The sequence below is a fragment of the Myotis lucifugus genome, unplaced genomic scaffold (assembly GCF_000147115.1).
Source record: "Myotis lucifugus unplaced genomic scaffold, Myoluc2.0 scaffold_393, whole genome shotgun sequence".
Taxonomy (NCBI): domain Eukaryota; kingdom Metazoa; phylum Chordata; class Mammalia; order Chiroptera; family Vespertilionidae; genus Myotis; species Myotis lucifugus.
Genome location: NW_005871441.1, coordinates 509,422 through 524,457, shown reverse-complemented (window position 1 = coordinate 524,457; position 15,036 = coordinate 509,422). Strand labels below are relative to the sequence as shown.

Sequence of the window (15,036 nt, the reverse complement as noted above, 5' to 3'; positions counted from 1 at the left end):
AGAATCAAGGATGTAGTTCCTGTTTTCTACCTTACACATTAATTGGCCAAGCTATGTTTGATACGAAAGCCAAGTTAATAACATGAACTTTACTTTTCTTAATGTTTTTATCTGTTGTACTAAAAAAAGAAACATCTGCAATACAGGCAGTCCTCACTTTGCACAATTCTAGTATGCACAGATTTATTATCATGGTTTAAACAACGCAAGTTCCTCAACAACATGGTCCAAATTTCATCTACCATGGCCTATTAACTATGAGTAACTGCATAAAGAGCAAGCTTCACTACTAACTGCAGTCCACAAATCACTAAGTAAATAACAGAAGTGCATCATGATCAGTGACCATATCACTTCTTCAAGGTCAGTGACTGGTCACTGCACATCTGTTATTCAGTTCAGACACAGACAGTAGATTGTTATGTGATCCCCCAATGATAAAATCCATAAGACATTTCATAAAAATGAATAATCAAAACAGAGAACTGACTGACAATGATGAAAGAGCAGCAAAGAAATTAAAACTAATACTATATAAGTGCAATCTGAAGGGACCGTCAATGGAGCTATAGCAGAAACAGCTAGCTGTAGGAATGTTGGCGCTGCCACAGGCATCTAGAGACTCTGGATTCAAAGCCAGAGGAACTTAGTGAGCCAACTTATCAAATCAATGAAGAAAGTGGTTGTGATGAAAATGACAATGTCCCAGGGGAAGTGATGCTGACAAAGAACTTCATATTAAAGGAACTCTCAGAGATATTTTCATGACATTGAAAACAAAGAATAAAATGTTGGAAGCTGAACCAAACTTAGGAGTATGACAATTCATTAAGACAGAAAAGATACTTGTTCTGTATCATAAACTGTACAAGTAAGCAAGCTCTATTTGAATCACTTGTTACAAGCTTGTTACAAAGAAATAAAACACTTTAATTCTCAATGCTTCCAATTTTTTGTTATAGCATGCTAAATATTAATTTTACTATCTATTGCTTCCATATACAATTTTAATCAACAGTGAGATTTTAATTCTTTAACAAAAAAATCTTACATATGTAATACTCTTTGTAATACTTTAAGCAATAAAACAAAATTTTTTAAAAATCTTAAAAGTTACAGAACAATCCTAACTTTATTGATTATTAAAATCACTTTGCATGATTTCAGCTTACATGGTCACTTTTAAACTGCTGCACTACTATGCAATGCAAGGACTGCTGTATTTTTAAAACAGAAAATCTTTTAGGATATACTTTGCACTGAAATATCTAGCAGTAATTTGCACATAGTAGCTATCTAATTAATGGATAGTGTGTGGTATGACCCACATAGAGATTTAAGCACTACACTTAGAATTTAAGCATAACAGCAAAAAAAGGGAAAACTTGTATTATTTTGTTCACTTCCAAATACCTAGAAGAGTGCTCAATAAATAATTGTTAAATATAGTAACTAAAGTAAAAATAATTATAAAACTTGAATCCTTCAGTTTTCAAACTCTCATACAAAAATTTCTATAATAATAAAAGCATAATATGCTAATTAGACTGGACATCCTTCCAGATGAAGCCGGGGCTGCGAGGGAAGCCCAGGTCCCAGGTGTCTGCTGGCAGCCGGAGGGAAGTCTGGGTTTCGGGTGCCAGAGGGAAGCTGGTGCCAGCAGCCGCAGGAAGGAAGGCCTACTCTTGCATGAATTTTGTGCATAGGGCCTCTAGTTTATATATAAAAACCACACATCACTAAATACTTCAGGACACTCAGAATCACTGAATTGAGCATTGGCAGGCTTTCGATCAGGGGTGGGGAAGCTTTTTTCTGCCAGGGGCCATTTGGATATTTAAAAGATTACTAGAGGCCCAGTGCACAAATTCATGCATAGGTGGGGTCCCTCTGGGTAGCCTACGGGGATTGGGCAGAAACCCACAGTCCAACGCCACCTGCAGCTCCTACCTGCTGCTCCCACTCATCTTGGCCCCACTGTGCCTGGTGCAGGCTTGCGCCCAAACAGTCCCTACCAGGAGAGGCTCGCACCACCGCTGCAGCACTCACCAGCCGTGAGCCCTGTGTCTGGCGCCCTCCTGAGGGGAGTGGCCTGTGGGATTGGACTCTCCAACATTCCATAAGGTGTCCCAGATTGCAAGAGGGTGCAGGCCAGACCGAGGGACCCCACCGGTGCACAATCGGGGCTGGGGAAGGACCGCAAGAGGGCTCCAGGGTGTGTCCGGCCCATCTCGCTCAGTCCCAATTGGCTGGACCCCAGCAGCAAGCTAACCTACCAGTCGGAGTGTCTGCCCCCTGGTGGTCAGTGTACGTCACAGCGACTGGTTGACTGGTCAACTGTCTGCCCCCAGTGGTCAGTGCACGTCATAGCGAGCGGCTGAGCGGCCTTAGCATATCATTAGCATATTACACTTTGATTGGTTGAACAGTTGACCAGACACTTAGCATATTAGGCTCTTATTATATAGAATTTGAGGGCCATACAAAATTATCAACTTAAAAATTAGCCTGCCTGCCCAGCTGGCATGGCTCAGTGGTTGAGCATCGACCTATGAACCAGGAGATCATGGTTTGATTCCTGGTGAGGGTACATGTCCGGGTTGCGGGCTCGATCCCCAGTTTGGGGTGTGCAGGAGGCAGCAGTTGATCAATGATTCTCTCTCCTTTTCCCTTCCTCTCTGAAAGCAATAAAAACATTTAATTAACTCACCCTTACTGCCTTGACAGGACCAGACCAAATGATTTCTCAGGCCTTATAGAGCCCTAGGGTCAGACATTCCCTACCCCTGCCTTAGATAAACCCATGTCTTTACTTTCCCCATCTTATTTTTCATGAGATTATCAAGGCCCACAGGCTGTGGTTTGTCCAAATGTCCAAAGTCAGAGAGCTCATTGGTCTGGGTCCTACAGCCAAGTCATTTGCCTCCTAATTTGGAGCTCCTTTAAAAGAAAAATTAATTAATCTAATTCTCACTTGAGGACATGCTTAGAGAGAGGAAGGAAGGGAGAGAGAAACATCAATGTGACAGAGAAACATCGACTGATTGCCCTCTGCACGTGCCCCAACCTGTTATTGAACCTGCAGCCCAAGTATGTGCCCTAACCAGGAATCGAACTGGCAAACTTTCAGTTCACAGGATGATACTCTACCAACTGAGCCACTCTTGCTAGGCTGGGGCTCCTTTTACCACTTTATGCGGCCACTCACTCACAGACTGAAATCAAACTAATGCAAATAATTTTAGGACCATTTCTGTCCTTTGCCATTCTGATGGAAGAGGGTGCAGTAATAGGAGGTAACAATTATCATCCTACTTTTCCAGTTCTCACCTATCTCCACTTGGAGGACCTACTGGAAATGAATTATTCATCATTTCCCCCATAGGATTCCTCTTTTCCTGAGTTACTTATTTCTATTATGAACACTTCCACTGGCCTCATCTTCCAAGTACAACACCTTGGAACCACCAGAATCTCTCCCAAAGTCCCAACTTTTAGCAGATCCCACAGCTCTGAGGGGTATCTTACATATCTCCTCTGCTCCTTCCCATAGCTTCTTACCAGCAATCTGCCTCATACCAGGTCTTGTCCAGACCGCTATCCCAACTGGTCTCCCTAACTCTAGCAGCACTTTGTCCAACTTAGACTATACTCTTATGTTAAACTAGAGGCCCAGTGCACGAAATTCATGCACTGGAGGGGAGGGGGTCCCTCAGCCCAGCCTGTGCCCTCTCACAGTCCGGGAGCCCCGCGATCAATCGCCCCCGCAGAGGGAGGCCCTGCCCACCCGCTGCAGCCCAGCCCGTCCGTGGCCTAGGCCTCCCTCTTTGGGGTGATCGTGGAGCCGCCCCCGATTGATCACCCCACCGGCCGATGGCCTGGGCCTCCCTCTGTAGGCGATCATGGGGCAATGGCCAGGCCCCCGACCAATCACATGGCACCCACCTTGGCTGGCCTGGCGCCAGTGGGTGTTATAGCGTGGTCGTCCGGATGGTTGTCCCACTGTTCAGCCATTCGGTCAATTTGCATATTGCACTTTTATTATTATAGATTAACATTCCTAAAGCTGAGCTTTCACCCCATCATGCCTCTATTGAAAAACCTGAAATGGCTGGCTACCTAAGTGCAAAGCTTCCTTACTCATGGTAACGGTAATATCACTTTAAGTACTCCCTCTCTCTCTCTCTCTCTCTCTCTCTCTCTCTCTCTCAGGCATCATCTCCCTCTAACTCCCACAGCACTTGGCCACTGCTACTTTTCATGGCCACTGGCAGACACTGACCTTACCTCTGATAGAAACATTAAGTGTCTTATTATTTTCCATACCTATAATACCTAGGCAAGTGTCAACACACTGAGCTTGAAGCTTGCTGAAGGCAGAGGACACACAGAGCTCAGAAAACGCTAGTGGAGTGCCAGAAATTACTATCACTGTGTTCCTCTACACAAACAGGACAGCCTGCTTTGGTAACTACCCTGACTCATCTATACAAAGTTAGCAATCATAATGCCCAGTATTCTCAATCTAGTCAGACAACCATTAAAAATAACCTAGGAAATCTGTCAATCCCCTTCCTACATCTAAATCTAGGATAAGGCACCTTTCCCCTATCAATTTGGCTTCTGATCACAGTTTTTATACTCCCTTTTTATTCACTCAAACACTGTTACAGGCAAGGCAAATAGACACTACAAGTGACCCAAATCCTTCTGCCTTCATACTGCACGCCTTCTCTTTTATCCTCCAACCTGTCCCTCTGTCTCCAGGGGAACTTGTACTCAGCTAACTTTCAAGTAATCCTGGTTACCTAAGTGTTTATGATATGCCTCTTGGAGACCTGCATTTTGGTAGATTTTTAGACATTATGGCAGACCATGACACTAATTTTAAGTCAAAAAGTTAGCATGAAGATTCTCAAATCACATCACAATATGTAGTCATCTGCCTAAAAACCTGGATCTCCTAAAGAATGCACTTGAAATTTTCTGGGGCAAAGAAAAACCCACAAATTTTGTATTTCTTTTATAATGAGAAAAGAACCAGGAAATATTGTTTACAACAGCTTCCTCATTCTTTGTTCCCTCCTTGCAAAATACAGAAAAAAAATCTGCAACAAACAAAGGGCTGACATTTCAGGCAGTTCTGAAAGCACTTTACCCCGATCGTCTCACTGAACTGAGCAGCCAGGTCCAGATTTAAACACGGGAAAGCTGGGCCTAGGACTTGTGCTCTTAACCACTATGCTTTCAGATAGTCTTGCACAAAATCTGAAAAACTAAAAATACTAATTAAGTCTCCTATTTTTGCTACAGTTCATACATTATTTAGAAACTCAGAATATTAGATTACTAGAGGCCACGTGCACAAAATTCATGCACTGGTCGGGTCCCTAGCGGCTGCTGGCTGCTAGCCGGGGCCTCCCTCCCTTCCCCTGGCCACCTGCCACTGCCAGCAGGGGCTCTCCCTCCCTCCCCCCCCCCCCCCTCCCCCCCCCCCCCCCGCCAGCCCCAGCCCCCACCCCCTGGTCGAACTCCCAGACAACTCCAAGTTGAGGGGACAATTTGCATACTACGCTTTTATTATATAGGATTAGGATGGGGGGGACAAATAAAAGCTATTATCATCACTTGATTAATAACATCTTATCTACATTATCTCAATTAATGCGCACAACAACCCTGTAAGGTATTACTATTAACAGTCATTAAAGTACAATGAAGAATCTGCTTTTCCTTTCTAAATCCTTCTACAACTATACAATACTGTGTGGTTCATATATGACCCATTCAGTCATGCAAAGGCGTGAGTATTCCCAAAAAGAGAGGCAACCTTAGAACACCTGGGTCTTGCCCATGGGGAGACTGGTACATAACTCAAGAAATCTCTAGTTCTAAAATAAAATTCCTAATCTCATGCATTCTCCAATGTTAGAACTATCAATGTTCCACAGAAAAAATTTTATTTCAAAGATAAATTCTAAAGGTGTCTAAAAATAAAGAATTGCCCATGAATTAAAGCTGAAATATAAAAAGACTATTTAAATTTAAAAACAAACTACTGGAGAAAGCATCCATATTTTGAAAGGATTGTGGTAAAATATTCTGATAACTCAGGTCCAAAGAAGACAGTGAGAAGACAGAGTGGTTGACTGGGACTAATACACATGTTGGAACCTTCGTCTTTACAGTATAGAGGAGAAATTATCTTTAGATTAGCATTATCCCCACACAGAGGAATACTGCCTCCCTTGTTGTTAATATCCAGATGTTCAAAAAACTGAGAAACCCAATGAAGCTATTTTCAAACATACCAGGGCCACAAATTCCATTTGTCTGGCTGCTCTCTAAGTGCAGAACTATTTCTCACTCTTTTCTCCTTCCTATAGCATAGCTGTTTACTCAAAGCACATGTCTGGCAAGTGCTTGTTGACTTGAAATTCAACACTTAGCTTCAAACATTGTATTTCAGAGCTCTTCTACTTGCCCAAAGGTATTTTAAAAAATTTGCACTGTTTGCCAATGAACTCTGAGGCAGAGTAAAGATTGCTAAATAATTCCTCAACACTGTGCAGAATACCACCAAAGGACGGAATACAAACATCACCAGATTCTGAGGTAGGAAGCATCTTCCTTTTTAGAACCTACTCCGCAGAGTGACCCCAAAATTGTTTTTGTTTTATTTTTATCAACTCCAAGTAAAACAACGACTTTCAGTGTGAAAACATTTATATCATTTTTAGGAAGCCTCTAACCTCTGGTTTCACAGGAAAGCTATCCTCCCCTCCCTTAAAATACATATAAACTCAGACCTGGAAGAGATCACAAAAGGTACATAATAACGGGTTGCCGAATGAATGCTATTACCATGGTTGTATTCTACAGCAGAGGCATGTAAGAAGTACCAGAGGAACACAGGAGGAATGACTCTAAGTGCCAGAAGAGCTGGGGAAGATGTCAGGATGAGGGTGGCAATTCTTGAAGAATGAGTTCACCACACAGAGAAAGGGGTAGAAGGACATTTCAGGCAGAGGTAACAACAAATGCAAAGGAAGAGGCACCAGGAGAGCACCCAGAGGGAAAATTGTTTGGTGTGGCCAAAAGAATATGGTATATATAAGGGAATGACAGAAGAATCTGGAAAAGTAAACTAGTTCAGATTCTAAAGGGTCCTAAATAATGTATTAGTACTTGGACTTGATCCTCCAGGCAATGGGTATGTGTACAGATCAGGTCGTAGCTTAGAAACATGTCATGCCAACTAGAGTTAAACAACTAAATAGAAGTCAAAGAACCAAATAATGTTTGTTCTTACTTATCTTTAAAGAAAATAAACATAAGCTCTTAAGGACTTGGCAAAATTCACATACATGTACACACTTCCCAAGGATATCCTGAGTTCAGTAGAGACCAAAATCAATTTTAGACAGAAAGCTGACAATCACCAAAAGTATGGTTCAACCCCACATATTTAATTAAACCAAGTTCTAAAAGGGCTAAGGGACTTATCCACGATCCTATAGTATTTAGTGCCAGAGCTAGGACGGAACCTTCATCCAGGGTACTTCCTAGTTCCCCATAACTCTAAAAAACTTTTGTTCCTTTCCCTGGTGCACAGAAAGTCTCTGAAAGGCAGGAGAGCCAAGGAGGACACAGAGCAAAAGTTAGGGTGTGAGATGAATAGCATGAATACTAGAACCAGGCTTACACGCTGCGAGCACTACATAAATTCTCACCATCATTTATGATCATCTCTTTGAAGAATCATATAATCGCTGGTGGTTCACAGCAACCCCCACTGCAGCTTTTCATATCTGATTCGAAAGTAGGCAAAGACCAAGAGCTGTAAACATGTGGTGATGTTTCTACCTTTGGGGGGAGGGCTCTTGGAGTCCTCCATAGACAGCTTCAGCTGCTGTATGAACTCGCCGCCATACACACTTCTTTCTTGCCAGATGTTCAGCAATCTTTCTAAAGGTTTTTTACAGCCTTCATCTGCCTCTCTGCCCAGAAAAGATGAAAAGATATATATAAGCTTATGATTTTTTATTTTTAATTAAGATAGATGTACTTTTAAAAAAATCAACAACTGACTAAAATATTCACACATTTTAAAACAGAAGGAAGAGTAAGTTATATATTGTGATAAGTGGATACCCAAAACTTGACCAGAAAACTACATTCTTCCTGTGGCAGAATGAGAGAGATTATATGGTAAAAGTAATCTGTGTCTTTTATCCCCTTTGAAAGATGGGCAACTAGGACAAAAAGTCAATGGCTGATTTTTACAGACAGAATTATCAAAATTTGATACTATCAATCAGATTTGTCCGACTGCTGCCTGAGTGCCTAGTATAGCCTCATTACTGGTCTCCCAATCATGACAGCTCGCTTTTTAAGAAGACATTAACTGAAATCTAGTGCCAGGCATTCTACTGGAAACTAAAGGGGACTAAAACTTTTAAGGAAAGAAAATAAAAGATTAAAAAAATAAAAATGTTTAAAATGGGAAATAAATTCACTACTACTCATCAATGCTAACACACCTCTACATGTATAAATACAATCATATACACTGGCCTCAACTTTAAATTAACTGCTTCATAATTATCTTAATTCTGGGCTAGGTCTGTATTCCATGTTCACACAAAGATAATCTTAAAACACACTGAGCATAATACAATTCTTAGTAATTTAGACACTTTTTCCTGACATATTACACTCTTGAAACAGACGGTTTTTCAATGAGGTGGCTGTAACTAACATTCAGTGTGAACCAGTGGCTTACCTAAAATGTGAGACAGCAAGTGGAAGAGTGGGGGAAGACTTTCTGAAAGGAAACAAATTCCCTCATCATCCACCTGTAACTATGAATTTTTCTGGTCTGCAGAGCTGTCTGGATGTTAATGATCTTACACTGAATGACTTCAAACAAGAAGGGATACCCTGACATCTTCATAAATCAGTATATTTAATTTAATAGGAACTTCATCCCAAATCAAGATGAGAATTTCATCCACCCTGAGCCCTGACAGCACTTTTCTCAAACTAATGTTAATACTCATGGTGAAGTAAGCTTTCAGCCTTATCTGGTCAGACTATATTAGTTATGAATTATTAGTGTCAAATTTCACTGAATTGGGGTTAAAATACTAAATCAGGGTACACACAAATTAGTTTGTTGTTGTTGTTAAACCTTTTTCTTTTTTTTTGTTAATCCTTACCCGATGATATTTTCCCATTGATTTAGAGAGAGTGGAAGGGGAGAGACAGAGAGAAACATCCATGTGAGAAAGACACATCGATTGGTTGCCTCCCACACGCAACTTCACAGGGCTGGGGATAGAGCCTGCAACCGAGGTACATGCCCTTCACTGGAATCAAACCTGGGACCCTCAGTCCGAGGGCCAATGCTCTATCCACTGAGCCAATTCAGCTAGGGCAAACCTTTTTCTTTTAGTCAGAGGTGAGTGTAGAGAAAAATTCCACTAATCTATATATATAAAAGCCTACACAACCTTTACAATGGAACAACTGGTCGCTAAGATGCGCACTGACCACCAGGAGGCAGACGCTCAAAACAGGAGCTGCCCTCAGGCCGGAGGCGCTGATCACCTGATCGGGGCCGGGTCCCCAGGCTGGGGTGGGGAACCAGGGGAGGGTGGCAGAGGAGGTGGTCCCTTTCCTAGGAGGGCCAAGGAACAGCTCCCTCCTTGGGGCCAGCGGCCAACCCCCTGGGTCCCTACCCCTCTCCCCCCGGTTGGCAGGCCCCAATAGCCCGATCGGGGCCTGCTGGCCAACCTCCCAATCCCTCCCCCCGGCCAGGCCCCAGGCTGGGCTGGGGAACTGGGGATGGATGGGTGGCACCGGATGTGGGCAGTGAGGGAAGGAGGGGGGGAGGCAGGAATGCAGGGAACCTGATCGGCCCTGATCGCCAGCCAGGCCTAGGGACAACATCAGTGCACAAATTTCATGCACCAGGCCTCTAGTAGTTCATAAAACTTAAAGACATGAACTAATTACTTGATATTTGTATAAAACACTTTTACTCCATCTTCAAAATATATCTAGGAACAAATTACCTCTCACCACTTCCTCAGCTATCAACTTGGTGGAAGCCACTATCATCTCTTTCCTGATTACTACAATATAACCTCATTACTGGTATCCCAGATTCCATCCTTGTCCTCCTACAATCTATTATCAAGCTTAAAAAATAGAATTCTAGCTGCTGTGATAAGGCAGATGAGGTCACTCTAGCTCAAAACTTCCTGTTTGTTCTCCCTCAGAGTAAAAGTGGAAATCCTTATAAAAACTACAAAGCCCATCTGGCCTCACCTCTGTCCTCCTCTCCTGCCTCAGGGCCTTTGCACTTAAAAGTTCATTTTGCCTGGAACCACATTCCCCCAGGGTGGCATGGCTCATTTGCTCCCCCTCTCTAGGTGTGGATTTACTCACATAGCAGCTTTATAGTGAGTCCTTCCCTAATGCCCCTATTTAAAATTACACTCCTTACCCCTACTTAATTCTTCTCCTTGTTACTTATCTTCTGATATGCTAAATGGTTTACTTGTTGTTTGCACTCTTTCCATTTGAATGTAAGAGCAGGGATCTGTCCCACCCCACCCCTTTGCTATCTCTATCCTAGAACAAGCTCAACAAATATTTGTCTAATTGTAATCTTTTAAAAAAAATTTAGATAGGTTTCAGTAAGCCATACAATTAGTTAACTTAAAGCAACCATCCTACTACTTCATGGTCATTCATGCCAACATCAGATAACAACTAAGCACTCACTTGCTCATTCATTGAGGTTTATGAAATACTGTGCTTGGAATACAAAGAATTAGGCCTAGGTCCTGACCTCTAGGGCTCGACCCAATAGCCTTTCACCTTTCCATACCTTACCTGGGGCTTCACATTCTAGCAACACTGGACCATATGTATTTTCTACTCAGAATTTGCTCTCTCTTGTACATATGCCTTTGCTCATGCTATCTCCTCTCCTTTGAATGGAACCCTTAAAGTATTAAACAAGATGAGGGAGAAGTTGTGAGTGATTCAGGTGGCTTAAGTATATGGGAAGTATGAAGAAATAGCAGAATAATCTAGAGGATTAGAATAGAATTAGAGGTCCCGAATGCCATATTGTGGCCTTTATCCTGAAGGCAAAGGGAAGTCCCTGATTTGATCAAATGTATAGTTTAGAACAGGGGTGGGCAAACTTTTTGACTCGAGGGCCACAATGGGTTCTTAAACTGGACCGGAGGGCCGGAACAAAAGCATGGATGGAGTGTTTGTGTGAACTAATATAAATTCAAAGTAAACATCATTACATAAAAGGGTACGGTCTTTTTTTTTTTTTTAGTTTTATTCATTTCAAACGGGCCGGTTCCGGCCCGCGGGCCGTAGTTTGCCCACGGCTGGGTTAGAAAAATAGTCATTACAATTAGTATAACCCAATGGTCAGCAAACTGCGGCTCGAGAGCCACATGCGGCTCTTTGGCCCCTTGAGTGTGGCTCTTCCACAAAATACCGACTTCTGCGCATGGGCCACGAAGTTTCAATCGCACTGTACATGCGTGCCCGCACTTTAGCACCTAGAACTGAATACAACTAAAGCAATAAAGTCGTTTTTATAATGGAAGAAGTTATCTTTTCATGTTGCACTAACTCGGTTCTAAATTGATAAATCTTTAAGTAAAGAAACACCAAAAAATAATTGCCACTAATCAATGAATAAACTGGAAAGTGATAATTATATACAAAACTTAGTATCTTGAACACAACTTAGTATATGTTTTAATTTTAATTATAAACTGAATCACTGTAAAATTGATGTAAAAAGTAAAAAGTGTGTATTATACACACATAGGATTGCTGCTTGAAGTATCAAACCAGCTTGGGGGCCTTTTCTTCCTTTGCAGTTTTAATGGCACTTCCTTGGTACAACTAATCTAATTTCTGTATTTCTGTCTTACCCCATGTATAGTAGGCCTATGGTAGCCTATGAAGGGCAAGAATTTTTCAAAGTATCCCAACACTTCCAATAGCACCTCATGTATAGTTGGAGCAGAAATGTTCCTCTGCAACTGTACAGAAAAGAGTTAACACAGCAAGCCTAAGACTGCTACGCTTACAAGGTTGGCCCCTAACAGGCATCTGGGAACTTGGGTTTCAGAAGTGTTCCTGCCATTTCCTAACTAATAAGGGTGGTTTACTGTGCCTAAATTATTTGTGCAAACAATATGGTTTATGCTGAACACCTGCTTTCTTTCTGAAATATTGGCAGAGGATGCCTGTGGCCAACCACAATAAAAATCCTGGGCACTGAGTCTCAAATGAGCTTCCCAGGTACACATTTCACATATGTTGCCATAATTCAATGCAGGAGGAGTTAAGTATGTGTCCTGTGACTCCACTGCAGTGATTTTCAACCTTTTTCATCTCATAGCACACATAAACTAATTACTAAACTTCTGTGGCACACCAAAAATTATATTTTTGCCGATCTGAAAAAAACATAGGCATAGCTCTGGCCAGGTGGCACAGCTGGTTGGAGTGTTGTCCCATACACCAAAAGGTTGCATGTTCGATTCCTGGTCAGGGCACACACCTAGGTTTTGAATGTGATCCCTGGCTGAGGTATCTATGGGAGGCAGCTGATGTGATGTTTCTCTCTCTTCCCCCTAAATCAATAAAAACATATCCTCGGGTGAGGACTTAAAAAAAAAAAAGGTATAATTTTGATTCATTCACACCAGCGACTATTGTTGTGTTGGCTATTGTCACTTTTCAATCCGACAATCTAAAGTAAAAGAGGTCAGTGTCCTTGTCTAGTCAGATATTGCATGTTTTAAAAATCTTGTGGCACACGGGCTAGAAATCACTGCTCTGACGTGAAAGGACTCTTGGAAGCTTACACTTAGTCTCCTCTGGACTTCATCCCATGCACCTTTTCCCTTAACTCATTTTACTTTGTATCCTTTCTACCTGAAATCACCCAACTTAGGAGTGGTCTTTGGGATTTGTGACACAGTGGTAAATCAATATGTATACAGTGCTAACTCCAAATTTGTCTCCAAAAATTAATTTCCTACTGAGATTTAGATGACAGGCATACCTTTGAAATATTGTTTTTTTGGTTCCAGACCATTACAATAAAGGAACCGTCTCCATAAAGCAAGTTGTATTCTTTTTGCTGGTGGAGGGCCTTGCCTTCAATTTGTAAAAAACACATCTGTGAAGCGCAATAACGCAAAGCACAATAAAACAAGGTATACCTGTATTTTGTCCATCTGCCTACCTGGCACTGCCCCTTGGAATATCTACCATAAAACGTAACATGGCCAAAACAAAACTCTTGATTTCCTCTACCATATTGTTTTCCCAAACCTCATCTCCGTAAGGGTGCCACTTACATCAAAACCCCAAAATAATCTTTGATTTCTCTTTTCCCTCACTACCAACTCATACTCCACTCCCACAATCCTACCAGTTTACATTTGGGGGGGTGAGGAGAGCAAATCCATCCACAAAGTAAACAATCAATAAACAGAAGCTATTATTAATCTTCTCACTGTTCCTGAGTCCTAGCTGATGTCGCCTCTAGTCCTTACTAGAGCAATACCCTCTCCAAACTAATGTCCCTGCCCCTCACTTGGCCCTTATAACCCATTCTCCAAAGCTAAGCCAAAGGGATCTTTAACAATGTAATGGAATATATCCTTCCCCTGTATAAAACCTTTCAGTGATCTCCCAACACTTTCAAGGCATATGTGACTGGCACCTGCCTACCTCTCTGTTATCATCTGGATGCCACTATTCCCTTTGCTCACTGTGTTCTAACCACACTGGCCTTCTTTCTGATCCTCTTGACATGCCAAAATTATTTCTAACTCAAGTTCCTACTTCACATGATTACCTCAAATGTCATTTCCTGAGAAAGGCTTTCCTTCACACTAGAAAAGATCCCCCTATAGAATGCCATTTATTCTATTATGCCCACATTATCACTCTCTGAAAGTATCTTGTTCATTTATTTGTCCTTATTCATGGCTGCTCTCCATTGTCTGGATCAGTTTTTTGTGCACAGAAGGCACTCAAATACATGTTGAATGAAAGAAAACTAAGGTGCACAACCATCTCCAAACTGAGAAGAAAACAAGAAGTCATCTGTGTGGGGAAAAAGTTCAAAGTCTGGTTAATCAAACCGCTATTCAAATTAAATCTACCCCATGAGTTTCGCAGCTTTCTGACTTGAAAGGGTTCATTTAGTAAGTTTGGGGGGGGGTGAGGGAAGAGGTAGAAAAGTATCATAAACTAGAGGCCCGGTGCATGAAATTCGTGCACTAAGGGGGGAGTCCCTCAGCCGGGCCTGCACCTTCTCGCAGTCTGAGAGCCCGGCTTTTGGCTGAGCGGCGCTCCCCCTGTGGGAGCACACTGACCACCAGGGGGAAGCTCCTGCGTTGAGGGTCTGCCCCCTGGTGGTCAGTGCACATATAGCAACTGGTCGTTCTGCCATTCGGTAGATTTGCATATTACCCTTTTATTATATAGGATACCCTTTTATTATATAGGATACCCTTTTATTATATAGGATTCTTCATCAATTTTGGTCAATAGTAATAGATCAATTATCTTTGTTCATCAATTGGCCAAAGGAAAACCATACAGAGAGCACTTCTAACTATAGATAAGGTACATTACTATTGAAGTGGAATGGCTGGCCTTTCTGTTCTAACAATGGTAGGGGGAGGGGCTTGGAAACATGGGGATCCCAAATATAATACTCAAATATGACACTAAAAGATCTAGAAGAATGCAAATAATACTACTAATAATAATAAAATAAATAACTTGGGGATTTTTTTTTTTATTAAAAAGGACCATGTTTCCTTCCTCACAGTTTCTCCTAGATAGGTCTTAAGATATTACCAAATAGAAAAGGGATTTTCTATCCTGATATTTATTGTTCATTCTCCTTCTGCCATCCCCTTCTATTTACCCTTTTCTGAATTTGGGGCAGCTAACGATTAC

General features: G+C 41.8%; 1 protein-coding gene across 9 annotated transcripts in view; it reads right to left on the bottom strand.

Moving 5' to 3' along the window:
* The window catches only part of RPRD1B (regulation of nuclear pre-mRNA domain containing 1B), an 82,381-nt gene that overhangs the window by 59,096 nt on the left and 8,249 nt on the right, over window positions 1-15,036 (bottom strand). For all 9 annotated transcript variants that reach the window (XR_002826098.1, XR_002826095.1, XR_330570.3 and 6 more), the window contains exon 3: window positions 7,867-8,000. Coding sequence is in view for 4 of the 9 variants with exons in the window: in XM_006102015.3 (XP_006102077.1) it covers window positions 7,867-8,000 (134 nt within the window). In the remaining 5 variants the exon portion in view is untranslated. The remainder of the gene's footprint in view (window positions 1-7,866; window positions 8,001-15,036) is intronic.